Below are 26920 nucleotides of genomic sequence, written 5' to 3'. Positions count from 1 at the left end.
GGAACAAGAAGGATGGGACCTCACAGCCTGAAGCTGGAATGGGACAATTAAACCACAATATGCAAATGGACCAAAACTTATAAAAATGTGAGATCTCCTGACTGGTCAGCCATTTTGTGAACACTCTAAGTCCATCTTTGGGGTAGCCCTGGCCAGGCTCTTGTCCTGCCCAAGGTGGATCCTGGAGGCCTGTCAATAAATCCCTGCTTTATTCCCTAGCTCTGTCCAGTCTCTGTTTCAGGTCAGCCTCCCATGGCATCACCTCTTCTGGGAGCAGTGTGCTCCCTCCTGTTTGCTCTCCCTGCAGGAAGCAGCTTTGGAGCTACAGGTTTGCTCCTGTGTTAGATGTTTGTACTCCTGCATTAGATATTTCCCCTCTGCTCTGCCTGAACTCTCTGGGGTGAGTGCTCCTCCTGCAGGACCTGTTCTCCTTTGTAGTTTCCTTTCCAAAGTGCTGTTCTTTTATTAATTATAAATTTACTTGGGTTGAAGCAACTTCTCAGCACTGCCCACACACTCCTGGTGCTGGAGGATGAGCTGGTGGTCATGGGCAGTGATGCCCAGGGTTTAAGTATCATTTCACTGCTAGTAAAGGACATTTGGAGTCACTGAAACGATTGAATGGAAGGACTGACCCACCCTGGGCTGCAGCCAAATCAGCAGAAATGCTGGCAATGGATGGTGGCTGTCCCTGCTCCCCCAGGTAACAACCTCCTGCTCTTCCCTCAGCTAAACAAATTAAATACACCCTGCTCTGAGCCACTTTCCAGCAACAGATGCTGATGGCTTGGTCTGCCTCATCGTTTCCAATGCTCCAGTTTCTCCTTCCTCCTGCCTCCAGAGCTGGATGTTTGTGTTTCCCTGCCAGGAGCCCGACGTGCCAGCCTTGCTCTGATCCCACGAGGCAGCGTTTCTGTTTCCAGTGAGCTTTTGGCTGCCAGAGGATTTGGGCTCTGTCTGCTGGCACCAAACCCTGCCAGACAATTTGGGCTTTGCTGTGTCCTGCTGGGCTGCTCTCTGCAGCTCCCAGGCCAGGTCAGCTCCAGCTGCCCTCCCAGTGCAGAGGAGAGCTTTGTTTGCTGGGATGTTTTGCCTTGTTGCTTGGGTGGCTGTGGGTTTGGAAACCACTCTCAGTGGGAAGTTTCTTGGGAAAATGAGAGCATGGGATTGGCATTTCTGAGTGGGGTTTGAAAGCTGGGCTGCCCCAGGACCTGTGGTCAAATCCTTGACACCTACACTGGGAACATGACCAGAGAGTTGGTGCTGGGTGATTTAAACCTCTGTGGTGCCTTTCAGTCCAGGGAGGTCTGTGCTCAAGGAAAGTATTTTTTTGTTGTTTTTTGTTTTTCTCTCTTTGTTTGTTGGGGCTTTTTTAACCATATACACAAAGATGAACATAATTGCACAAGGAAAATATGCCTTACTTTCCAAGTTCCCGTTCCAAACAGTATTTTTGTAGGGCCTAAAATATGTGTGAAGTGAAAGAATGGAACTATTTCAAAAGCACAGAGTAGGAATACAATTATCAATACTTATGGGACCAAAAAACCCCCTAAAGTCATACAATACAGGTGTTTAAATATGACCTAAGCACAGTGCACAATTAAAAACCATCCATTTTTGCTGATGCAGTTACACTGGTATAGAAGTGCACATGGGTGTAAATAACTCACCTCCATCCCAGGCAGGAACAGATCAATACAAATGGTTTGCTGAAATGACTGTTTCAGAATAACAGCAGCACATGCCTTGTTACTGCTGTATTTCCAAACAGAATGTGAGAAATAGCTAAATCAGGCAGTCCTGCTGGGGCCAGGCTGTGTGAACCCCTGACCCAGGGCCTACAGAAGGTTCTAAAGAGGTGACTTTTTGCTTTATACCACCAGAAATGAAGGTACAAAGTAAAAGCCAAAGGAGGCCCTGGGTGCTGTAAATACCCCGTTCTTATGGACTCATCCATGGAAAACCTCTTTCCCTCTTCCCTGGAGATCACCCCAGCTGAGGCAAGCGCCTCAGTGGTGTTCAAGTCACTTGGAAGGTGCTGTTAACAGGATTAAATGATCTGGCCTAAAGACTGGAACAAGCAGCTCTGTGGGAAGCTGGTGGATGATCTGTGCCACATGGCTTGAGCTGCTGCTCGTGACTTGGCTGCCTGAACTGTAACAAAAATCACTGTAAGGGTCATTTCACCTGCTACTGGAAAAGCAGAGGAAGCAGTGCAGCTGCTGGCACTCAACAGTTCCAAGCACCCCTAAGTCATGGCACCTAGTTGTGAAAATGTGGCTTGAGCAGGCACCAGAGAGCTCAGGAGAGTGGGAGGATGTTAAACCACCAACCCTGAACACAGCCCTTGGTTCCCTAGAGAAGAAAACCTTAGCAATGCTTACCATGAATTCCTATCATGTGCTCAAGGATTAATACCCTCTCAGCTAAAATCTTCAGAGCCTCTCGAAGCTGTTGGACACCTTCCCCCTGCAAGAAAGGAAACAAAACTAACATTGGGATGTGTTGCAGAACAGGCTTCTTGTCCATCATGTTGCTTTCACAGCACCAAACTCTGCAGTGTGGATGTTTAAAAATGAAAAGAGTAAAAGAGGAGATAACCTGTATAGGAGAAATCCCTGTTCAAAGAGCTCCTCATGTACACTCAGGCTGTGGTTTGTTGTCCTTGTCACCTTAGGTGTGGGCTTGAAGGGCCAAAGAGATGTTGGGAAGTATTTCAGGGACTGAGAGCAGAGATGTGAGAACTCCAACACTGCCCATGCAGTTTGATCTCTCTGGGAGACCCCTCAGCAGTTGGGAGGGACAATAGGGAAGGAATTCCCAACCAGCTCCACGTGACAGAACAGCCCCTGGGACTTCAAGAACGTGGCCAAGAAAACCTCTGACCAGGGTTTCTGTCATGCATTAAATTCAAACCCAAGGCTCACATCCCCACTTGCTCTGCACATTTAACTGTGAACTCACCCTCTGTCCCCCAAACCCACCTGTCCCAGGGAATATGGTTGAATGACAGCAGAGTGACAAAAAGGAAAGTAAAACAGTAGAAACACATCCTTACATCAGTGCCTTTGTCACCTTCCTCACCCTTCTTGCCCGGTTCACCCTAAAACAAACAAAGGGAAACTTGGTTACGTGTGGCTGAGGACCCTTCCAGGACCTCTTGGATCCCTGCTCACAAAGGAGCAAACTAAAGAAGCATTGCACCAGCAGAAAACACAAGGATTGGCACTTCATGCCAAGGGCCACAGAGCTCTCCTGAGCCAAATCTGCCCTGGCTCCTTCCCAGGAGGTCACCACCACCCCTAACACCAATAATCTCATCCAGGAGGAGCCACCTGCCATGGCCTGGGCCCCAGCAAGGCCACAGACATCTCACTGGGCTCTCAGTGAACAACCTTTTATGCTAAACCACAGGTAAATTGCTCCTCTCCCCCAAACATGCACATTTTCATCTTGATTTAGAACAGAAGAATCCTCCATTCTGCTTTCATTAATTAGTAACATCACTTGCTGCCTCTGAAGATGCTCATTAAGCTATTCTTGAACAAAGATCTCTGTGCTGTGTACATTGGTCTCATGTTTCCCCCCCAGCCAGGAAATTCATGCACTTTCTGAAGGGCAGATGACAGGGAGAGATTAAAACCACTCTAAGCTAAACATAAAACAAAACTAACAATCTAAAATAGAGTGGAAAGACTCAGGCTTCTCAAACTTGTTGGACATCCCTGAGATATTTGCAAAGCAGAGATGAGCACAGGAGAAAGGACCAAAGAAAAGGCTGTGTGGATTGTATGAAATGATGAGGTGGAACCAAGGAAGAGAGAGGAGAACCCTCACAGAAGTTCTGAGACTTCTCTGGAAACTGCCAGTCAAAAAAACCCCAGTTTTCTCCACTAGATCTCTGTCATCCAACCTTCATCACCACTGGTTTGTTTCCACTGGCCGTATGTGCCATATCCTCTGTGTATCTGTTCAGGTATTGCCAAAAAATCATTTGGAGACACCCCTTAATCTCATTACAGGGTTTCCAGCTCAGCTTGGCCGACCAAGGTGCAGGAGGGAGTTGAGAGCATCTAATGGACCTTGAGCTGTTTAACTGTGCCCACCTTTGGGCTCTGGTGGTGCCAGGAACTCCTGGGGCCCAGGGAGAGCTGAGTGTGCCCAGCCCTGGCCAGAGGGATCTGCAGGCAGAGCGGGCACAGCTCCTCTGCCAGGGTGACGCCCTCCTGGTCACTGTGCTTTACACCAGGGGCTGTTCCCTTTGCAGAGGGATCCCTCGAGGTGAGGGGATGCAGGGGGTGCCTGCAGTGCCAGGCCCCAACCCCACCTGAGCCTGGCACCCACCCACGAGAGCAGCACTTACAGGAGATCCCTTAATGCCCCTCTCTCCAGGCAGACCTGCTTGCCCCTGTGGGAAATAAAGGCAGTGTCATTAGGAGATACTTTGCCACTTGACAAGAACACAGTGTAATTTTTACTAGTGGAATTAAGACAGCTTAAGGGGAAAAACCTTACACTTGGGATAATGTGGGAAAAAAAACTCCTCTCCCTTGACATTATCACTTAGAGACAGCAAAAGGGGGTTATGGTTTTCTGTCAAGTATCACTTCCAAATCCCATCAGAGTCTGGAGGAGCCGGGTTGGATACGGAGCTCCTGAGCTCAGTGCCCTCTCTGTAAGACGATTAGCAGGTTTTTTGAACTTTCCAGCAGTCAGTTACATTATACCAGGAAGGAATTTGGCTGGAGATTTGCTCCTTACAAAGACACTGCATTCTTCTCTCTGGCAGAAGTGATGGACTGCTGCTGCCCCAGCCAGAGCAGAGCCCAGGACTCCCACTGAGCACTGATTTAATCTGCTCCTGCTCCACACACACCCCACAGCTACTGATCAAAACACAGGTACAATATTTTGGTTGGTTTGTTTCTTTCTCCTGCTGTGCTAATTTTCACATTGTTCTCAGTGAGGGGTTTTTGTTCTTTTTAATTTTTTTTTTAACAGAAACAGTTTGAACAAGCACGTGTTGTGTTGGGGCAGAATGAAATGCCATTGAACTCAACATCTTTTTTTCCCCTGTTTTTCTCCACAGTGCTGGTTTCCCACCCTGGAGCAGCTGGGGCAGGGCAGAATCTCTGACCAGGAGAGCACTTATAGGTTATTTAGCGAGAAAGCAGGAGCTTGGGAAGAAAATGCAAAATGTAAAAGCATTTATAGAAATGCATTAATGAAACAGCAACACATTTCCCCTGGCTCTTCTCCTGTAGACATACACAGCAATAAACCCATCCTTTTTTCCCCAAAAAACTACACATATGGTGGCAGATTCCTGCAGTAGAAAGGGAGAGTTGCTGGGTTTGTGTCCATCAAATTTGTATAAAACCAACAGGCACCTACAGAACATTCCTGTGGAGGACTGAATTCCTATGGAATTCCTATGAATTCCTATGGAATTGCCTTGCCAGCACCAGGAAAAGGCCCCTGTGGACAGGGAGAGCTCTGGAGAAAGGCTCAGACTGTCAGGTGCTCCCAGTATCTTCAAAGGGAAATACCTGGATTCTGCACTGGAGGGAGCAAAGCTCATGAAAAAGCACAGGCAAGAGGAAAAAACACAGAGAGGAGCACAAAAACACACTGAAAACACCCAAACAGGCTGTGCTCCATGTCCAGGAGGAACAGAAAGGATGTCATCAGCTCAAAGGGGGTCAAAGGATATTTAGGCTGGATGTTGGCAATCTCTTTCACCCCAGGCCTCCCTGGCTGCTCCTCTGCAGAGGAAGATCTGCCTGGGGATGCTGAGGAGCCTCCCTGCCTGCAGGGCTGGGCGAGAGCAGCACACGGAGCTGGGGCTGTGCTCCCACTGCTTCAGCTCTCTTCCACATCTGCTCTCTCCCAGATCAGGCAGGAAGAATGTATAATAACATTTTCTCACGTTTCAGTAGATGCTGTAAACCCTCTCCTCTGCTTTTCTTTGCAGCTGCTCTGCTCCTCTGCTCCAGCCCTCGTTTGCATCCACCAAACCCAAAACTGCAGCGTGCAGTTGTCAAAACCAGCATTCAAAGCCACACTCACAAAAGGCAGAAAGCACACAGAGCATCCTACAGGAATTCTGACAGGAAAAGCTGTCAGCTTCCCTTTCCACACTAACAGAGGATGGACAGGAAATATGGGGGTTTTTTTCTATTTATCAAGACATTTTGATATTTGAAAATCGTATTTGTTCCAAACCTAAGAGGAGAGTTAAAATTCTAAATCCCTAGCAAGGAGGGAACAAAACCAAATTCTCAGGGATCTGTCTGGAGTGAATGGACACAATGCAACAAGATTTTGTTTCAAAATAAGTGTAGGAGTAAGATGGTTTGTTAGTAGTAATATTAGTAATGGTCAACCACAAACTATAGCAAAATGTTAGATGAATCACTGAGGAAGAGATTTATTACTTTCCTGGATGGAAATGTGACATTTTGCCATACATCATGCCCTTCTATTATGTTTTAGCTTCTATTTGTATTTTAGAAAATAAAGATTGAATGGCAGTGAGATGTAGTTGTAATCTGTGCATCCATCTCACTAGTTAAGGTTTTGCTCTCTATCAGAATCTTGAGTTCTGGTCCCAGAACTCCATCAAACTGGAATCTATTTGTAAAGACAAGTCATGCCCAAACTGGCTGCACAAGGAAAGTGTTACCAAAAATGACCAACAGTCACTCTGTCTTTCAGGGAAAGATTTCTTATGTAAGAACAGGACCAAGCACCCAAAATTAAAATATAAGAGAGATTTCAAAAGGCAGAGGTGCTCCATCCTCAGATATCTGCTGCTCCTGACCCCTCAGGAGGGGTGAGACAAGCACCTGGGCCTCCCCTTGCACAGAGTGTGGACAGAGGAGCAGTTTGTGGCTGGTTATTCCCACAAATTGAGAAGTCAGCACACTGGAGTTCACTGATCTGCATTTGCCTGTCTGGGCTGTTCCAAGCCTCCCTCTTTTGTGCTGGATGGGAAGGGAGCAGGGCTGCAGAGGAGGTCCTGTCCTGGGGAATCACATCACCCACAGCCCCCGTCCACCTCCATCTGTGGGACAGCAGAATGGCCCTGGGAAGGGAAGGGAATTTGTTTCTGTGGCAGGAGGCTGTGTCAGTGCAGCCACCACTGCAGACACCCCTCGTTTTAGAGGCACCAGCCAATGTTCTCCTGCTCTGACTGTCCCCAGGCTGGGTCTCAGTGATTCTCCCCAGCCCGTGGTGCCCCTGTCACAGCCCTAAGGGCTCCATCATCCTCCTCCACCTGCTCCACCCCCAGTGATTTTGTGCTGCCAGACTCACCCAGAGATTTCAAAGCCCACCACCTTTTGGCAATTAAGCTGAACAGAAGCAGCCAAAGGCCCAAATGCCATTTTCAAACCCTTTCCAAAGCTTGAATGCTGGGCTGGGAATCTGACACATTTACACCCTTGTTAGATATTTCTCTGGTAGTTCCTAAACTTCACCAGTTTGGAATAACATTCAAACTGCCTTTTTATTCTGTGTTTAGTTATCAGCACTGGACAGCCCACCAAGGACTGAGGCACACAAACATTAAGAACATGACTTCAGTATTCCAAGTATGTTAAGAACATCATTTGATCTGGAGAATGACTTTGGTTCAGGACAAGTCTGGTGAGTTTTTAAAGCCTTAGATGGAAGAGTTCAGTTAGACCTCTCAAAAGACTCTCAAAACACCAAACAGCTTTGGCTGGTGGAACAAAGCTGGTCCCCACAGGCCTTTATAATCATGTCTTTGCTACCTGAATCTCTTTGGGCAATATCTGACTTTACAAGGAATTCAACCCTTTCTCTGGACAGGGAACCCTCATCTTGGTTCTTGCAGAAACCCCAGAATCTCTGCTGTGTGTAATTCCTGAGGCCTCACCCCCAAAGCTGTGGGAATCCCTCAGTGCCTGTAAAACCTTACCCTCTCTCCTCGGTCTCCTTTGGATCCTTTTGGTCCAGGCTGTCCTGGAGATCCTGGCAAGCCCTAGAAGAGACACAGAATGAGAAGGAATTAATTTCTACTGTGCAACCTTTGTGTAGGTGCACACATTTCCCAGTGACCCTCAGCTCCTGAAAACCTCACACACCCATTAAGCAATTGAGCTGGATTCTCTTTTTCCCCCAAGCAAATACAACAGGAGCACTGTTTGCAGATATCTCAAGCCCTGGACTTTTTGCAGATCCCTCTGTTTGGGTCTTTGAATGCACTGCAGGCCCTGATGTAACATTTTTTAGGGGTCAGTATGACAGGACAGTTCTTGTTCTCACTTACCAAGAAGAAATTAATACACAGGTAGAACGTTTAGCTTAAAAATCCCCACTGCTTCCCCCTACTCCTTAATTGCCTCAGTGGGTGGCAGGAGCAAGCACACATACCTGAAAATTAATTGGATTGTGCAGGGGAAATTATTTTGAAGCTATTCACTCACCCTAATAAACAATTTTCAAATTAAGCCCAATCTCTGCTAATAATTTTACTCCCTGGGTTGAACAAATCTATAAAGCAGTCACCAATGGCTAAGAAGGGCACAGTCTCCAGATTTCTACTAATTGAACTGCTATGCAGAAATCGATCCAAATCCTTAACTCATCCACCCAGAGAAGCCACAGTTATTAACCAGACCAAGAGAGAACAATATTGTTTGTTTATATCCAGCCTGTCAGCTCTCCTTCTCCCCACAGCCACGTACAAGATGCTTTTTTTCCACCTCAAGTGACTTGCACATTGTCTTGGAGGCTGCAGAAGCGGGTCTGGAGCTCTTAAATCTTAAATCTTAAATCCACTGGGGATTTCAGCCAGCCTGGTGAGGAACAGCCCCCAGAGAAATGGGTTTTCCAGGCCCAGAGAAATGAGCATTGCTTGAGGGGCTCAGTGCCTGTGAACTGGCCCGAGGAGGCTGCACACGTGTGATTTAAGGTGCAATGAGGAGTCCTCTGCCAGTCTCAGCTGGGAGGCAGCAGGGCTCACAGCAGCACCCTGTTCCCTGCCTGCACCAGCCCCACCAGCTCAGCTGAGCTCCCCACCACGGATTGAGACCCAGGCCTGGTTCAGGAGGTTCCCAAACGAGGCAGGGCACAGCCCAGGCCTGGCTCTGTGTCAAACAAGCAGCACGAACAAAGCCCAAGTGTCCATAACCATCCTTTGCTCACCAGCGTGTGGTGAGGCAGGGCTGCTCAAGAACACTGGATTCCACACTGCAAAAATAAAAGATTTACAGCGTGTGCTGCGTGTCAAAAAGCCAGACTCTGCAGCAGAATCTACTTATGAATTGTGAATTACCTTATATTTAATGATGTTAAACTGCATCTGTCATTTGGCTGCCAGATCTCGCACTGTGCTCGTATCTATCTGGGATTCCTCATTGTTCTCCAGAGCATTCCCTAATTGAAAGGATTCTGCTACACTGGCAAACTTTCCATGATCTGTTGTCCATTGCTTCTTCAAAGTGGTTAATAACCACATAGGAAAAAATCTTCTCTCTCTATTTTCAATTCCAAACCTCCTCTTATCAGATCTGAGTTACATCCCTCTATAAAGTTATTTAACCTTTCTCTGTGCTCTCCAGTCATGTGGGATTCCTTTGAAAAATCTGATGCAGCTGCTTTACCTCCACATTAAGCAATATTCTTCCCAAAACTGAGTCCCTTTGTATCAGCCAACCACAATTTGGAGTAGTTTGGCAGTTTCCTATTCATGACTTCACTTTTTTCCATTTATTCAGCTTTTTCCATCCATGTGAGTACTGTGCCCTTCTTCTACCATAAATTCTTTGGAGTTAGTCTTTCCCACTCCATTATCATCTCCCCCCTCCACAATGTTTGTATCAATAAATAATCAAACTGATGGGAATTTGTGACATTATTCTTGAATAGAAAGTGCTGTGCCTGGAAAAGTAGGCTTAACACGTTCACTCTGGTGAATTGGTGAATTCTCACAGATGCACTTTTGTTCTTTTTTTGTCTTCCACAGGAAATGCAGTATTTTTCTATCACTGTGTTAGTAAAGCCCGTGTCAGATCCTTTGCATCAACTCGGGCCACAGTGAAATGTTTTGACACAGCAGCAGCACGATGTGTTGTTGTGATTAAAGGAAAGCACAGCCATTTCAACCTCCTAATCCAGCATGAGAAAAAGGAATTAAATCACAGGATTTCATGGGGAACAGAACAGCAGATCTAAGATTACTCCCTCTCCTTGTGCACTGAGATGATGTTTCACCCCTGACCCCCCCTCTGCCCTTCACCCCAAAGCACCAGAGCACCTTACCTGTGACCCAGGGGCTCCAATGGGTCCTGGGGGCCCTTTGGGTCCTGAAGCACCTGGTGGCCCTGGTGGGAGTCAGAATTGGAGACAATTTTAAGGAGACTTAGAAGGAAGAAGCCTGAATTCCAAAGGCAAGCACCTCCCTTCATGTTCTGCTGAGTCTCTCAGTGAGTGAGAACCCTTCATCAAACACTGGATTACTGGACACCCTGACAGAATACATCCCCATGCCCTGGGGGAGATGTTACAGCTCTGGGAGGAAAAAAAATGGTGAAAATAGGCAGGAGGGATGTCAGTAACATCCACATTTCCTTTCCTTAAAAAGCAACTTTTGAGAAAACCTAAACCAGATCCACAGAACTGCATGAAAGACACTGCAGGTGCTGGTCCTGAAACAATCTCAGGTGGCCAGGGCAGCCCCAGGGCTGCTGCTCTTGGTCCCTCTGGGGTGTCAGAAAGCTGCTGATGAACATGAAGGAGTTTGGCCAGAGCCAGAGGAGAAGCTGAGGCAAAGCAAAGCTTTCTCTCAGCCTTCACTCACTGCAGTGGCAATAAATTAATTTAAAATCTCTACCACGGGAGAGCTTCTTCCAGGATGAGTTAAGCACCATCTAAACAGGTCAACTTGTCTCATACAGTCACTTAACAGATTCATTCCTTTTGAAAAAATAATTATATCCCAACAGTAGCTGTTCAATTATACCTGCAGATGGGAGACAGGATATTTGCTTAGCCTGAACTTAGCAATACTCCTCTCTGCTTTAGTTGTCACAACCCTTGAGATGAAACAATGTGGACATTATACACCAAGTACAGCTGAATCAGCCTCAATCATTAATGCACCATACAAATGCTTAAGTCAAAGAATAAAGGAATTGAAGGATAAATGAAAGGCCCTCATAATGAAAGGAGAAGCCTTTTCTGCAACTAATGGGAGTTCACTCCTAAATATGCATCATACAGGGAAGTGCTGACGTTTGCAGGAATATTATCATTTAAGCCACCCATCAGCACAGAGCGAAAGAAGGCCTGTCACTGAATTTCCATCTCAGATTCTGGTTTTAGTTATACTGGTGAAAATCTGGAATAGCTCAGACTGGCTCCAAACCCTTCACAGACATCACAGAGCTCCTGGCCAGACCCTGCTCGGTGGAGCTCTGCAGTGACAGGCAGAGAACAACTCTGCTCTCAGGAAGGAACCACTGCACAACCCACTCTCAAAGACACTTTTTATCAGCCCCTTTCTCCAGATGAGTCCAGCCCAAGGGAAAACAATCAGACACCACCAACAGATACAAAATCCTTCTTGCCGCTCTTCTGCCCACCCAGTGGGGAGCACCCCATCCCCTGCAGCAGCCCTGACCGTGCCCTGTCCATCCGAGGCTCTGCCCGCCCTGCCCCGTGCCAGCCCCGCTGTCCCTGTGTCACCCGCCCTGCCCGTGCCAGCCCCCTGTCCCGTGTGTCACCCGCCCTGTCCCGGGCCAGCCCCCTGTCCCGTGTGTCACCTGGCGGCCCCGCTGTCCCTGTGTCACCCGCCCTGCCCGGTGCCAGCCCCCTGTCCCTGTGTCACCCGCCCTGCCCATGCCAGCCCGCTGTCCCTGTGTCACCTGGCGGCCCCGCTGTCCCGTGTGTCACCCGCCCTGCCCCGGGCCAGCCCCCTGTCCCTGTGTCACCCGCCCTGCCCGTGCCAGCCCCCTGTCCCTGTGTCATCCGCCCTGCCCGTGCCAGCCCGCTGTCCCTGTGTCACCTGGCGGCCCCGCGGGCCCCGGCGCGCCCCGCGGTCCGGGCAGTCCTGCCATCACGGTGTCGATGACGGTGGAGGCCAGCTGGGGTTCTCCATCTGCGGCACAGAGCAGAGTCAGTGTCAGCCCTGCCGGGAGCTCTCTCCAAAATCCTCTGGCGCCTGTTGCTGGCCAAGGGCCGGCAGTGCCGCAGGATGCTCCATTCGGGCTCCTGCAGCACTCGCCCTTTGCTCCCTAAGGGCTCTGAGCCCTCGTCCTGCAGAGCTGCTCCTCTCACCCCTGAGAGCCCCGGACAAGCTGTCCTTCCCCTGGAACCCTGGTGCTTTATACACCTGAATAATCCCGCCTGGGAATCACTGACCCCAAATATTATCGATGCCTTAACGAAGGGATGGGACCTCTGTCGGGCTAATAACTCTTTATTACTCTGACAAACATCAGCCTCAGAGGCCGTGAGATTTTAGAGGAGCAAGAAGTCGGCCATAGCTCAAAAGTAGTCACAAGTTTCTTTGTTATAAGGCAATATATAACATTCTGATCCAATGGAAAGTTGCCACATAGTTTATTTAGTTTTTCTAACCTATCACCTTTGCTTAACTCTGCCACACTGTGTCTGTCCTTCACCCTATAACCTTCTACCTCGCATATACACATATGCTTCTATTATAACATTTAAACTCTTAGCTTAGTCTATAAAATTACATTACTACACTTTAAAACCCTTCACCATCTTACCTTACACAGTTTCTTACTTATTTAAAGCATATTCTTACTTGCAACTACAGGAACATAAGCTTATGATTTCTTTGCTTAATGTCTGTTGTGCGCCTTTATTATTACATCAATCCTTCTCCCAAGGCAGCAAACCCAACCCTTCAGTATCTGTGGAAGTTTCTATCTCTCTGTTTCCTACACCCAAATTTGCCATCCCCACCACACACCTGGCTCGTGGCTGCACGAGGAATTCGGGGCTCCCTCCTGCCTGGCACCAGGGACCTGCTGAGCCAGCAGGAGGGGAAAGCCAGCAGCAGGAATTGGAGGGGTTTTTTGGTTTTGCACATCTTTCTCAGTGCTCTCCAGTCAAGAATAAAACCCAGCAGCCTGTAGCTGTCCATATCTTCCCTCAGCCTGGAGCCAATAGGTTTTGATTCAGTTGGCAGCTGAATGGAAAACCCACCACTATAAATAAAAAGCAACCCTCACATATTTATATAAATCACATATTTTATAAATCACATATTTATTGTGATGCCAAAATCATATTCAGGAACCCTGTTCCCTATGGAGCTGTACTGTGGCACACCTGCAATCTGGGGAGGTACCTGTGTGGCAGCACCTTTATCTGAGCACCCCACAACACTTTGGGAAACCTGGGGCAGAAATTCAATGAACAACCAAGACAAGGCCACCAAACAAGCAAGGGAACCCCACATCCTGGTGCTACCAAGGCTTACTGTCCTGACCCTTTGCTGTAGGACCAAAAATAAATTCCCTGTTTAACCTGGATGAAGATGTTGGCTCCTGGTCACCAGGATGGCAAACCCTCTGAAAATGCCACATTTTCCACAGCTGGAGGCTGCCATGCAGGGGTAATGTCCAGCTCCTCCTGCCCATGACCTCAAGCTTACTCATGTTTCCTTCCACCCATTCCTGTAACTCATCACAGTAAAATTCAGGGGAACCCTGGGCAGGAAAAGGCTGGGAATGTCTCACTGTAAATGTCAAGTGACCCCAGGAAGGTCAGAAGGGTGTTTGCTTACTCTGCAGAGTCCAGCCCAAAGGTCAGAAGGTGAACTCTCCAGAAATTTCAGCAGACACATTGTGAAGCCTTCCCAGCTTCTGGAGCATTGGCAATGACAGAGAGAACTCCCAAGCCAGTTGTTTGAAAGCAGTTCCCAGGGAAAACTGTGCAATGGCTCTGACTGCCAAGGATGACAGGATACCTCTGCAATGCCTTCCTGGCAGCAGGACAGCCCAAGATCCAACCCAGATTCCTCTAAGAACCACATCTTGTGCCTAAAGCCTGAATGCAAACAGGTATTTATTTGACTACTGTTTCTAAACCCATTCATCCTCCCCCTCCTCACAGCCCTGAAACAAAACAACTGAGACTCTTCGTGTTCAGGAGGAAAGGTATCCCAGTGAAGTGTGTAATCCAATTAATTTGAGTTTTATTTGACCATGTCAAAATCCATCACGGCTTGGGAGTAAGATGAAATTGGGAAATGAGCATCAAACAGCAGTGAAGGCATTAACAGTTGCAGAGCCTTTTGTTTTTAAAGTGATCAACAAAAATCAACTGCACATCCACTGAGAAGATGGACTGCAAACAACCAGGGTTTAATTTGTGCTGGAGGTAAGCCAGGGATAAAGATTTGGGTTACAAAACATTCCAGCCAAATGGCACATTATTACAACGACAGAGTTACTCCCACAAATCCACCCATCCTGACATTTGACTCAACGTTATTTATGAAAGGTGATTTCATGATTGAGACACAGAAGAGAGCTCTGATCAACAGCCCTGGGGCTCAGCAGCTCCAGCACAGGGCTGGGGAACATTCCTGCCTCTGCTGCCTGGGCAGGCAGGACTCACTCAGACCCAGGAGCAGCTCTGAATGAAACACACTGTGAATGAAATGGGACTGAAGTGGGTTAAAACACAGCCCTCATGGTTTTTTAAGAGGTTGCCTCCATATTCTCATAAAGCAGCAGGAAGAACTTGTATCTCTTTATAAACTCCCTTATAATCAGGGGGCATTCAGGGGCTCTCTGCAGCTGGACACTGTTGGAGCAGCCACAAAACAGCATCAGATGGTAGCAGGAACCTTTCCTTCTCAGCCACCTCCTGCACTGGCCCAGGCTCTGTGGGCTCTGGAGCTGGTTCTGTTTCAGTGCTCCTGGAGACCCCAGAGCAGCAGACAGTGCTTCATCTGAGAGGACCTGGATGCTGAATTTGCTCCAGGAGCTTTCCAACCCCCATCCAAGCCAAGAGGAAGAGTGAAACCAGTGTGACCTGGTCAGGTAGGAGCACCTGTGTTCTCTGGAAGGGGACAGAGACACCCTGAAGCAGCACAGAAACGCCCTGAAGGACACGGGGAAAGCTGCCCAGCCAGAGCAGCAAAGGCAGCTCAGGGCACACTTTGAAGGGACTCCATCTTCTCAATTCCTTTCCTCCTTCACTTCCTCTGCTCTGTTCTCCCTCCTCAGGAAGGCCTTGCTGGCAGCAGGCACTGGGATGCTGCTGCACAAATCCCTTATCACCTCTGACATGCTGGGCACACAATCAGCAGCTCTGCCTCAGTTTCCCCTTGCTCTCCCCTCTGGCTGCCCAGGGGGGTGGTGGAGTCACCATCCCTGGAAGTGTTAAAAAAATGTGTGGCTGTGGCACTTGAGGACATGGTTCAGTGGTGCTGGGTTGATGCCTGGACTTGGTCTTGGAGGTGTTTTGCAACAGTGATGATTCCATGAAAACAGGTTCATTTACTTTCATGTGTCCTTTGCAGATCTTCCAGACGTAAGAAAACAGCCCTCAAGAGTGAGAATTGCATTCTTTTCTCTAACTGTTCCCTAGAAATCACCAATGTTAGCACAAGGAGTAGGTCTGAGCTGGCTCTAGACCGTGTACCTGATCACTCATTTTTAAGTGGCAGGGAAAGTGAGAGATCCCAGTAGCAGCAGCCCCAGCAGTGGGAGCAGCAGCTCAGCCTCTGGCCGAGGGCTAAGGTTTCTGACTCAGGGATAAATTCCCCCATTAGAGCCTTGATTTGTTGAGACAGGATGGAAATGAAGTAATCCTGTCTTCATTTTTTTCTGCTACCTGATCTGGAGGGAGAAAAATGGGACCATTTCTTTTACCACAGCACAGGGAAACTGTGAGAAAATATTTGTCTCCCCATTCCTGGCTTCTGGCTGTGGATAAATATTGCCAACAGGAACTTGTTGCAATTAATAAAGGCACAAGCATTAACCATGTTCAGGCAGAACCAAACTCTTTATAATAACAATAACCTGATACAGCTCTCACATCTCATTCCCATTACCAGGAAAATGCTTCCCTCTGCTGTCAGCAGCTGGAATTTTGTTTTTATAGTTTTCAGATGTGCTCCTTTCAAAACAAGTAAATACATTTTAAAAAATCTAAACAGAGTTTACAAGGCTAAGTTTTACTGGTGGCAGAGGATCAGCTTTCCACCAGCCTGTGGGAGGCAGAATCAGCCAACAACAGAGGCAAAATGGTAAGAAAATAGACTTGATATTGCCAGAACATTGTCATGGCCACACAGATAATTTACACTTGCAGCTGCGTTTGTATTAAGAAAAAAGTGTCATAAAGTTTTGGGCTACTCCTTCTGCAAACCAAGAAATCCACAGGCATGGAGGGAGGAATGCCTCGGGATGCCCAGGGATGGAACAGTCACCAGTTCCCCACTGTTCCCAAGTCCGTGGGGCTGCCCAGTGCTGCAGAGATAACAGAAATAATTATCCACCATTTATCCTCTGCCCATTTGGGCACAGTGCTGAGCTCACCCTTCTCACACATCAGCTGGGAAGGCCGTGAACCAAAACCTTTATTCACTTTTTAATTTACCCACTCTTTCACAAGAAAGAGTTTAATTCAAAGGGTGGTTGGAGGGAGGGGGCAGCAGCAGCACCCAAACCATCCTTAGGGATCACTTGGAATAAAAGGCAGAATGGGCCTGTTTGGTGTGACCCTGAGAGGAGGGAGGTGACTGCAATGCAAAACTTTGTTCTCAGGCTGATGGGTGCAGCATCTTGATGAGTATTTGTGAACATCTTAGTGTTGAACCTCAGCTATTCATCCTGCCCAGACACCCTAAGTAACCGAATATGAAATGGAGCTGTTAAAATTCCCCCTAAATTAAAAATACATCTGTTCACTTTCGGGAAGAGGAGTCTGGAGAGCAGAGTGGGTGGAAGGGAAGGGAGAGCTCGAGATAACTCTCAGACATGGGGAGACTCAGTAATCCTTGGCTGTAACTAAGACAGCTGAGCTTTGGAGCTGGACAGGAGCAGCAGAGCTGGGGAAGAGGCACAGCTGAAGTCTGGGGCAGTGGAGATGGGAGAGCCCCCAGAGCTGGGGCTCCAGGAGTTACAGACCAAGGGGAGACCCTGCTGAGCTCTGCTTCCTCATTAGTACCTGCAGCTACACAGGCCTGGACCAGGAGAATTGAGCCCAAATCTGAGAGCATTCCAGTCCAAGTGCAGGATGTGCCTTTCCTACAAAGCCTTCTCTTCCCCTGCACAGCACAAATCAAATAAATGTATTTTTCAAATCAGCATAAGCACAGAGAAACCCTGGCCCTCCTGTTACAGGGAAGGGATAAATCATGGTGTCAGTCTGGACTTTCCAGTCCATAATTCTGTGTTTTGTGTGGATTTGGGATAATGTGGATGCACCAGAAACACAGGTGGAAGAAGATTCTGCAGGGACACATTTAACAGATGTCCTTGTTATAATTCAGAGCTGCAAATTCCTCCTTGCTGATTCCTGAGCAACCCTGACACCCCAACACCACAACAGAGGGTTCCAACCCTGCAGCTTTGGTGCACCAGCACCTGATCTGCCCCTCTGGATTCCTCTGGCCTTTGTCTCTCAGGTGAACTCTTCCTGAGCTCTGTCATTTCACCAGAGACCCCCTATCCAGCAGCCCCTCCTGATGGAAGCTCACAGGACACCAAGGTGCCTCCCCAAAGCTGTGATGAACCTAAAAACAGGCACAGAGAACAAAATCCTCCAAACCCTGCTCTCACTGACAGTTCAGGAGAGCAGGGACTTTGTTCTGCATTTTGGAGAGGTGAACCCCCTGTAGCTTCCAGGGTGTTCCATCTTGAACAGAACTTCCAAGAGACCCAGACACTGCAGGGAGATTGTCCAGCTGCTCCCAGGGCCTGGCAGAGCCTGGCAAGGAGGTGGGAGCAGGGCTGAGCTGCTCTGTGCCTGCTGATGCCACAGGAGAACAAGGGAATTGAGGAGGGAACTTACTTTCCTTTTCAGCTGTGGGCTGGAGTGAGTAGAGAACCCCTTGCTGGAAGGTAAGAGGGAGGCTTGGGGTGGCTGGTGGCCCTGGGGGCCCCGGGGGACCTGGGATCCCGGTTTCTCCTGGAAGTCCTCTTGGTCCTTGAGGTCCCAACATCCCTGTGCAGAGGCAGGAGAGGATGTGTTAATGCCTTTGGGAATGTGCTAATGATGCCATCATGTAAAAAGGCAGCAAGAGGACACAGGATTTCTGTCCTGAACTGCAGCTGTGGGAATCAGAGGGGTGGGAAAAATAGAAACAGCTTCCCAATTTTCCCTTTTTCTTTTGTTCAGCATCTTCCTCTGCAAAGGAGAGAGCTTGACTTGGCTCAGAGGTGCTGCCTTTGAGCAGCCCAATTGCTGAAAGAGTGAAATCTCCCCTCTCCCTGAGGCTGAGTGAGAAACTACAGCCAGCAGAGTGTGAAATCAAATCCTCCTTCCCTGCAGGTACACCTGTGTCACCTCCCTGCCAGGAAAGCTCAGCAAGCACAAGGGAAGCAGAGTCAGTCCAGGAGCAGACAGATCACATGTCCTGGGGGGCTGGAAGGCTCTCCTTGCAGACTGAGAAACCAAACAAGGCAGACACATCCTTGGCCAGACTTTGGCCACTGACAGCTTGCCAGAAAGTGCCAAAAAGTGTTCAGGGCTGCTCTCACATTTAAGGCACGCTCAGAGTTTTAAATCTTACCCGAGCTCAGGCTCACAAGGCACAGCCTTTTAGACACAGAGAGCACAGAGCCTGAGGTCTGGCACCTATTGTGCAGTATCACCTTCATCAAAACATCCAGGAACGTTTGGGGAATGAAGAAAGACTCCTAGCCCAGGAATGGAGTGTTCTCTGAAAGAATGGCCTCATAACCTTTTCCCTTAACATACAAAAGCATCATTAGTTTGACATCCTGGCATCTGACAGCTTGACACAAATGGTGGAGAAAAAAGGGAGTTAAAGCAGGCACCCAGTGAGAGGGTTAAACAGGGAATGCTCTGCTCCAAAGGCTGACAGGTCACAGGCTCGCTCTTACAGCTCCTGAGCAGGATGGGGAAACCTGATCCTGCTCTGCAGCTTTCTGGGACAGGCTCTCTGCAGCTCCACAGGAAATCCCGGGGTCTGTCATTGCTCCTGCAGGTGGTTGCCTGCCCTGGGAGCTCCTGGCTGATCCCAGCTCCTAAGAGAATTGCTGGAATGGATCTGGTATCAGCTGAAGAAGCTCAAATCTTGCGTGTCTGGCCTTCTCCGAGGTGCTGGCACAGACAATTTGTATGAAGTGCAGCATCCCCTGTCACAGCAGCACTGCCCCTCTCCAGGACTCACCTGGTGGCCCTGCTGGGCCCCTCTCCCCGGGCTGTCCCTTCTCTCCTTTTGGCCCTGGTGGTCCTGGCAGCCCAGTGGGTCCAACCGGGCCCGGGGGACCAACCTGTCCTGGAATCCCTGAAAATGTTCAGAAAGGAAATCAGCTGGAAGTTAGGACACTGCTGAGGGCAGAAAGGCTTCAGCAACCTCGAAACCAGAGGAGAGGGACTCAGTGGAGCAAAGGGGAAATGCAGCAGTGCACAGACAGGGTGGCACTGGTGGCAGGAGCTGGCTGGCAGGGAGGCCAGACAAGCCAGGCTGGACTTTGCTTCTCCTCTTCTTCCTTCAGTCCTGTAAGGAAAAAGCACAGCCCCACGCACAAGACCCTCCCCAAAAGGTCAGCAGGATGTGCACCTCCAGCTGGGATGTGCTGGGCAGAGCTCCACTGAGCCCACACTGTCCCCTTCCCCAGGCCTGGGTGGCTCTGGGCAGGGTCTGCGTGTCCTTTCCTGGTTCATCCAGACACACATAAACTCCAGGGCCATCCCAATGTACCAAAATACACAAAACAGAAGAAAATCCAACCCTGTCTCCCCCTTGTTCTACACACACCACCCGCAGGTTCTGTATCAACGATGTTTCCCTGGTTTCTCTTGTGTTCATTCATCTCACAAAGGCTCCGTGCTGTGCACAAGTTTTTTCACCCCTAAGTGACATTACTGCCCCTCCTCTGTGCAGGAACTGGATGTCAGTGATGTGTATCACCGGGCAGGGTGCTGAGCAGGGCTCCAGGGTGACTGCAAACACCAGCAGCAGTGACTGCAGCCCAGTGGGAGGGTTCTTGGCAAGCCCCCTCAGCCCCAGTAAGCCCACGAAAGGTGCAGAGGCACCTTTGGTGATCTCAAAGTCACCACTTCTGGTGACACCAAATAAAATCTGAACACTGTTTCTCCCAGACTATGAAAACACTAACAACACTTGGCAATTTTACTGTGCTGTTCAGAAGAGCACTGCTCATCTTGGGCTCACATGGAGAGCCATTTAAACACTGTGCAAACAGCACTGAAGCTTCAATGCCCCGGAGATGAGGGCGAGTGGCTCTGTCTGCTCAGATTAAGTGGTTAATGGTTATAATAAAGGCATTAACTGCCACAGCCTAGAGAGTCAGGGGTTCCTGGTTTCTGGGCTACCAAAGGGCTCAGAGTATTTGAAAGCAGTGGCAGATGCAAACTCCAAAGCCAGAGGGAGATCAGGATGAGTCCGAAGCTCAGAGCACTCAGATTTCAGATTTTAGCCCATGTATTACATATGACCACAACACAGCAGAGCAATTTTAGGTTTGATCAACTCTTAAGGAGTGTCTTTCTCCTTCCCAGGTATTAGGAGGGGTACTGGACCCCCCAAAACCAGTGCCAGCAGAATGTGCTGCATTTGGGGGTGGAGAGCATGGATGGGAATGGAGGGAGAGAAGGAGGAAAGGAGAGAAGCTGGGCAGCACCTTCCCAGCTGGTAATGGGGAACAGGGCTGCACAATCACATCAGGGACATGCAGCTCCCACATCTGGATCCAGTTCCCACTTTAGATGTGGGAAAGCTCACCTGGGGTACAAAACCTCGTCACCCCAAACATCCAAACTCCTCATTTCTCACAACAAAGCAATAATCCCCCAGTATGAGATCTCCTGGAGAGATTCCCCTTATTCTCTTCTTTTTTTCCATTTTGGAGAGATGCCCAAACTCGTTTTCTTATGAAAATGACATTTTCCCCCCTTCAATCCACAATGAAACTGGGCAGACTGAGGAAATGACATTTCTCAATGGCTTTGAGTGGGAGTGTGAGCCTGTACTTTTGGTGCATTCAGTCATCAATAAAGATCTGATTTGAGTATTGAACAAGGAATTAGAGAGGTTTTAATTTGGATCAATTTGCTTATCTACAGGACATAAACTGCAGCCTTTTCTATGGACAGAAGGATGGATCTCCCCTGGATGCTGGGAAGCCCTGGCAGGTGATCAGGAGCCCTTTTAGGAAAGCAAGAGCATTTTTTTACAGCATTGGAAACAGCTTCAACCCCTAAGAAAAGCCCAGCACACCTGAAACTTCACTGCAGCAAATTCCAGCACAGAGGGAAGAAGGGCAGAAACTGTTTTGCAAGCAGGACACGCTGCGCTGCTGAGTGTGAGTCAGAACATTCCCTCACTCGTGTAAATCACCCTCAGTCCTTCAGCCCAGCCTGATAACTCAATCCCAGGAAGTCCTGCAGAGCAGGAGCAGTCATTTCCCGCAGCATCCTTCATCCCAGTGCTGCAGCAGAGCTTTAGAGACTCTGGCAGTTCCTTCCCTGGAGGGGGAAGCGCCGGAGGAAGGGCTGGGAGCAGCAGCGCTGGGCAGGGTGTCAGGCAAGGGCTCACAGTGGTGACAAACGCTGTTAGCAGCTCAGAGGAGACAAGTGCAGCAGGGAACAGAGAGGGAAGGGTTCAGGGAAAAGGGGGGAAGCCAAATCTTCAGCTGGCAGAAATCAGCTCTGCTGCAGTGGCATTGCTGCCAGAGAGCCCATGGTGAGTGTTTATCCTCCAAACAATATGAAGCAAAAAAACACAGGAAAAACATTTTTGAAAAGGCAGAGGGTGAGTAATCTACTGCTGGAAACCAAATCAGATGTGCAGAGACCTGGATTTTCTTCCTGGCTCTGTCATTAACCTACACCACACCATCTGCTCCCTCCTTCCCCAGGGCTTTCCCTGCTCTGTTTACATGGAGCTTAGGAAAGTGATGCCCTGAGCATCCCCAGAGGCTCCTGGTGCCCCGGCAGGTAAAACCTGAGAGAAGAGTTTTCTCCCATCACTCAGGACATGCCCTGCTGGCTCTGGGCACATGTGCTCCACGATCTGCCTCTCCATCAGCCAGTGCTGCCCATCCCTTGTGTGCTGGGGAATTAATCTCTCAGAGGTGATAAAAATGGTGTTTGGCCTCTCCAACCAAAGCAGCCCACGAGCAGATAAAACCCAAAGAACAAACCCAGCCTCTCCATCTGTGAGCGCCAAAGAGCTCCTGGCAACAGAACCTTTCTGCTTTTTGGGACATAAGTACAGGACTGGGCATAACAACAGTTTGTGCTTTGAAAAAGAAACAGCAGAAACAATGAACTTACCCTGTGGTATCAGCTGCTCCTCTGCACCTCTGTGTCCTTTAGGCTCTGTTTAAGAAGGACAGAGTAAAAAAAAAAAAGAAGGAGAAAAAATAGAGAGATATGAAAAATTAGGTCTCTTGCTGCCAACTGGCTCAGCCAGAGTATATATATTATCTTAATACTCAGAAAAATGTATTCTGTTGATTAACAAGCTGATCAGAAAGGCCAGTGCTGCAGCTGTCTCAACAGCACTGATTGCTTTTAAATGATTGTCTGTTCTCAGCCCTGTCACTCACAGAAGGAATAACCACCCTCACAAACAGTAGCAAGTTTTCCTGGACCTCAGCCTGGACAGGCATCAGCCAGCCCAGAGCTCTGGGGTCATCCAGAAACCCTTCCAGAACTCAGCATCCTGTCCAGAGCACCCACCTTCGTGTCAGGCCCCAGCATCCTGCCCTTGGTCCCTCCAGATTGGTGGCACACAAGGCAGGGCTGGGGTTTATTTTGGCTGAACACCCAAAAGAAGCAGGGCAAAGTAGGGAATGTCTCACAAAAGGCTCAGGGGAAGGGGTGGGAGGGACAGAGGCTTAGCTTTCCACAGCCCCAAATCACTCAGGACACTCAGGCCTGACTTCCACCTACTCCAGTATCCCACACGATGAAAGATCTCCTGAGATCTCTGGGAGAGAACCTGGGGGAGCTTCGAGCAACAAGTCAGGCACGGTGTCAAAATCATGCAAAATGGGCAGCTCCCCTCCATCCTAAACTGTGTGGAGTTCCCTCCACTCCACCAAAATCCACGCTGAGTTTGTTTGGCTGGCTTTGAATCGTGGACTCAGACTGGTGTGGGGAGAGAAGGAGGCCAAATATGGACCCAGGTCCATGAAATATCCCCACAGCTCTTTAGCAAAGCAAGTGTTGGAAGCCCACAGAGGCTGGGCAGGGGCTCCAGCAGGCGACCACGTGTCAGTGAGCAGCTGAAGTGATTATTTCTCTTTGCTGAAAGACACTGTCCTGCCTCAAAACACTCCAGTGCATTCCTGATCCCTTTAGTACACCACGGTTATTATTCCACACCAGGTTAAATAAATCAAGGCCAGAAAAACAAAAGGGTAACAGTGAGCAAGGGCTGCACCTGGCAGCACTCGCAGAGCCTGGGATGTGGCTGACACCACAGGCTCACACACAGCTCAGATGTCACCACCTGCTTCAGGATGTGACCACCAGTGACCCCAGGCTTTGCTGCAGGGGTGGGAGGTGCTGACCCTGCACCATGGGCTGAGCCTGATCTAAGGGAAGCTGCTCTGCTGGGCAGCATTGCCAGAAACCTGGGTAGAGGCAGCCACTGCTCTGTGCCCAGCAGGACACGAGAACAGGAGTGCAAGGAGCCTCCAGGAGGAGAGGACTTGGCGTGGAAGGCCCAAAGCCACCAGCATTTTGCTGGGCTGACTTTGGTGCAGCACAAGACACTGCCACAACCAAAATAAATGAGCATTTAATGGACACTGGAAGGCCCAGTGTCACCAGCATTTTGCTGGGCTGACTTTGGTGCAGCACAAGACACTGCCACAACAGAAATAAATGACATGGGAAAGGCAGAATGAGCATTTAATGGACACTGGGGGAAACTGCCCTAATTCAGTTCCTGGCAGGCTGTGGGTCTGAGAATACTTTGCAGAACACATTGTCAGTGAACCTCCCTCCATGTTGTGGCATCAGATCAAATCATAAACAGGGACACATCTGGACTGTTTTGGTCGCTGCCAGTCTGCTGCAGTCAGGAAGGGCTGCTATAATAAACTGCTCAGGATGAAAAGATGAAAAGAAAATAAGAACAAAGAAGCAAAGTAGGCCCTAAAGAATAAAGAACTGCTCTGGGAGCAAGCAAAGCAACAGACGGAGAGGGCTTCAGAAGCACAGAGCAGGGATCTTGAAAAAAGATGCCAAGGTCAAGAACATTCTTGCCTGGGGATCTGTCTGGCCAAGTGGGCTCAGAGGGAGACTTTCTTATAAGTGTATTTTTTTTTCATGCCACAAGAGGGATCATAAAACAGCCCATTGTGTTTATGGCAAATTTAGAAAATATAAAGCAGGCTGCAACTGATGCTGCTATCCATGGGAAAGTTTTTTGTCCTAATAAAACCAAGAGTGACCCGTGCAGCCTGTTCCTCTACCCCCCAGCACTGCTCCCAGACTGGGAAATGCTGCATTTGGTGCTCAGTAGGTGAGCAGAACTGTCCCACTGTCATCCCTCTGCATTTTCCTCAGGAATGTTTCAGTGTGTCCAGGCCTCAAAATCCACAGCCTCTGGAGTTCAAACAAGCCCACTGAAACACACAGGCACAGTGGCCCTGCTGGGGTTAACAGAACCAGAACAGAGCCAAATTCAGCTCCCAGCAGATGTTTGTGCCAACAGGAATTGTGGCTGCCACAGGCCACCACGGCTGGCAAAATGCAGCTTCAGTGGATTTCCCTTTCCCCAAGGACACCCCTGCTCTGCTCTGGCTGAACTCAAGGAAGGCAGAGAGCTCCCAACCCCTCTCCTCTGCAGCTTCCAAAGGTAGAGCAGACCCACACTCCTTTTTAGCTACCCCAAAGGCATTGTGTTGCCTTAAGTTACAGCTTCCGTGTTTTTCAGGCTCTGTGCTGCCCAGGGGTGCAGCTCTGAGCTCACACTCAGTTCTCTTCACAGAGCAGGGAGACAAAATAAATCCTTTCCTTGCTGGAGACCAAGGACAACTTTCAGCCCCAAAGCACAAGCAAGGGTGGACTGAAGGGAGGAACAAGAAGGATGAGACTTCACAATCTGAAGCTGTAATGGGACAATTAAACAATAATTATATGCAAATGGACCAAAATTTATCAAAGTGTGAGACCTCATGACTGGTCAGCCATTTTGTGACCATTTTGGGTCCACCTTGGGTGCAGCCCTGGCCAGGCTCTTGTCCTGCCCAAGGTGTGCCCTAAAGGCCTTTCAATAAATCTCTGCTTTACTCTCCAGCTCTGTCCAGTCTCTGTTCCAGGTCAGCCTTCCAGGGCATCAGCATGACTGAAATAACATTCCATCAGGCAAATTAGAAGGCAGCAGAGTTAGGTTTTTAAGCAACTCATGGAAGCTGAGCAAGGTAGAAAGAGCACAAGAAGATGGAGGGCAGGAAAACGAGAGCAATTCTAGTTCATTTTTTCATTAGAGGCAGAAAAAAGCCTCTCATGAGCTATAAACTAAAAGGAAAATCTGCTACTCAGTTGTGTGGATGGGTGATTTGGTGAAGAGCCAGGCTTACCAGCAGGTGCCCCGCTTTTCCTGAGGACAGAGCCGGGGTGCAGCAGGGGGAAGGCGCCGGGCAGCAGCTCCTGGTCCCAGGGCGCCGTGGGGCCGGCCAGGGGCAGGCTGTTCTCCAGCCCTGGGCTCCTCTCCGCAGCCTCCAGCAGCAGGATCTGCACGGGCAACGTTAGAAACGAGAGCTTGACACGGCCAGTAATTCAAGCAGCAATTCATTTTAATCATTGATTAATTAGCATGGTAAAGTGTGAGCAAAGACAGCGCTTGGTACAGTGGAAGGATTTTCCCTTCCTTTCAGAGTCCAGGACATCCCTCTGGCCGCCCTGGAGGGTTTGGAGACCAGACAGGGGGGTCTGGGATCTGTCCAAGGGGCTCATCCAGCCTCACACAGAGCCCAGGAGGACACTGCCTCTGATTCCTGTCCATGGCAGTGAATGCCCACATTGTATGAAGAATCACAAGCTGAGAGAATTCAAAATAAGTAGTATTTGGTTTATCACAGAATGTAAATGTAGAATCTAGGATTTTTAGTATATGGGTTTGAAGAGGCAAGATGGAGGAATTGGGGAGTGGTCCCTGTCCTCCTTGTTCTTGTTCTTTTCCACCATTTTCTGCTGAGTTGTATTACAAGGATTGGTTTAGAGTAGAAATGACATGTTAATATAGGTATTAAGTATTGGTAAAATTCTGTAAATAAAAAGTTCCTTGTGGACGGTGGTTGGGTCAGGGAAATGGAACAAAGGGTCCGGGACCCTCTGATCTACCCCAGTCCTGCTGCGTGTCCTGCTCTGCTGGAGATGCCCTGCAGAGCTGAGAAAGAACTGAGAGATAATGAAGAATAAACAACCTTGGAAACACGGACTGGGGACTCAGCTTGTCTGCTCTGGCTCTGGCGTTGAGACCTTTTGGGCAAGAGAAGCTCAAAAGCCTTATTGCCTCAGGGAACAGCAACCCCGAGGAGAATCTCAGGGAACAGCAACCCTGAGACCTTCCAACTGCACACCGATTGCTGGACTTGTTGGGATTTTATTGGCTATATTCATACATATTCATAGGCTTTCTCAGCAGTTTCCATTTCTAATTTTTAACGTCACTATTCAATACCTAACAATCATAAATCTGTGACGGTGATGTTTGGTTCCT

The 26920-nt window shown here is 48.9% G+C and overlaps 1 protein-coding gene across 6 annotated transcripts in view; it reads right to left on the bottom strand.

Moving 5' to 3' along the window:
* The window catches only part of COL26A1 (collagen type XXVI alpha 1 chain), a 177729-nt gene that overhangs the window by 4949 nt on the left and 145860 nt on the right, over window positions 1-26920 (bottom strand). For 5 of the 6 annotated variants that reach the window (XM_063402450.1, XM_063402449.1, XM_063402455.1 and 2 more), the window contains 10 exons: window positions 25779-25932; window positions 22516-22560; window positions 19385-19501; window positions 18040-18192; window positions 12038-12130; window positions 10294-10355; window positions 7949-8011; window positions 4367-4411; window positions 3062-3106; window positions 2388-2472 (listed from right to left, as the gene is read on the bottom strand). In XM_063402450.1, the coding sequence (XP_063258520.1) occupies window positions 2388-2472; window positions 3062-3106; window positions 4367-4411; window positions 7949-8011; window positions 10294-10355; window positions 12038-12130; window positions 18040-18192; window positions 19385-19501; window positions 22516-22560; window positions 25779-25932 (862 nt within the window). The remainder of the gene's footprint in view (window positions 1-2387; window positions 2473-3061; window positions 3107-4366; window positions 4412-7948; window positions 8012-10293; window positions 10356-12037; window positions 12131-18039; window positions 18193-19384; window positions 19502-22515; window positions 22561-25778; window positions 25933-26920) is intronic. The other variant, XM_063402454.1, reaches the window with a different exon arrangement.

Source organism: Prinia subflava, chromosome 8 (genome assembly GCF_021018805.1).
Source record: "Prinia subflava isolate CZ2003 ecotype Zambia chromosome 8, Cam_Psub_1.2, whole genome shotgun sequence".
Classification (NCBI taxonomy): Eukaryota; Metazoa; Chordata; class Aves; order Passeriformes; family Cisticolidae; genus Prinia; species Prinia subflava.
The sequence above is the reverse complement of the archived record's forward strand: the minus strand, read 5'-3'. Positions and strand labels throughout refer to the sequence as shown.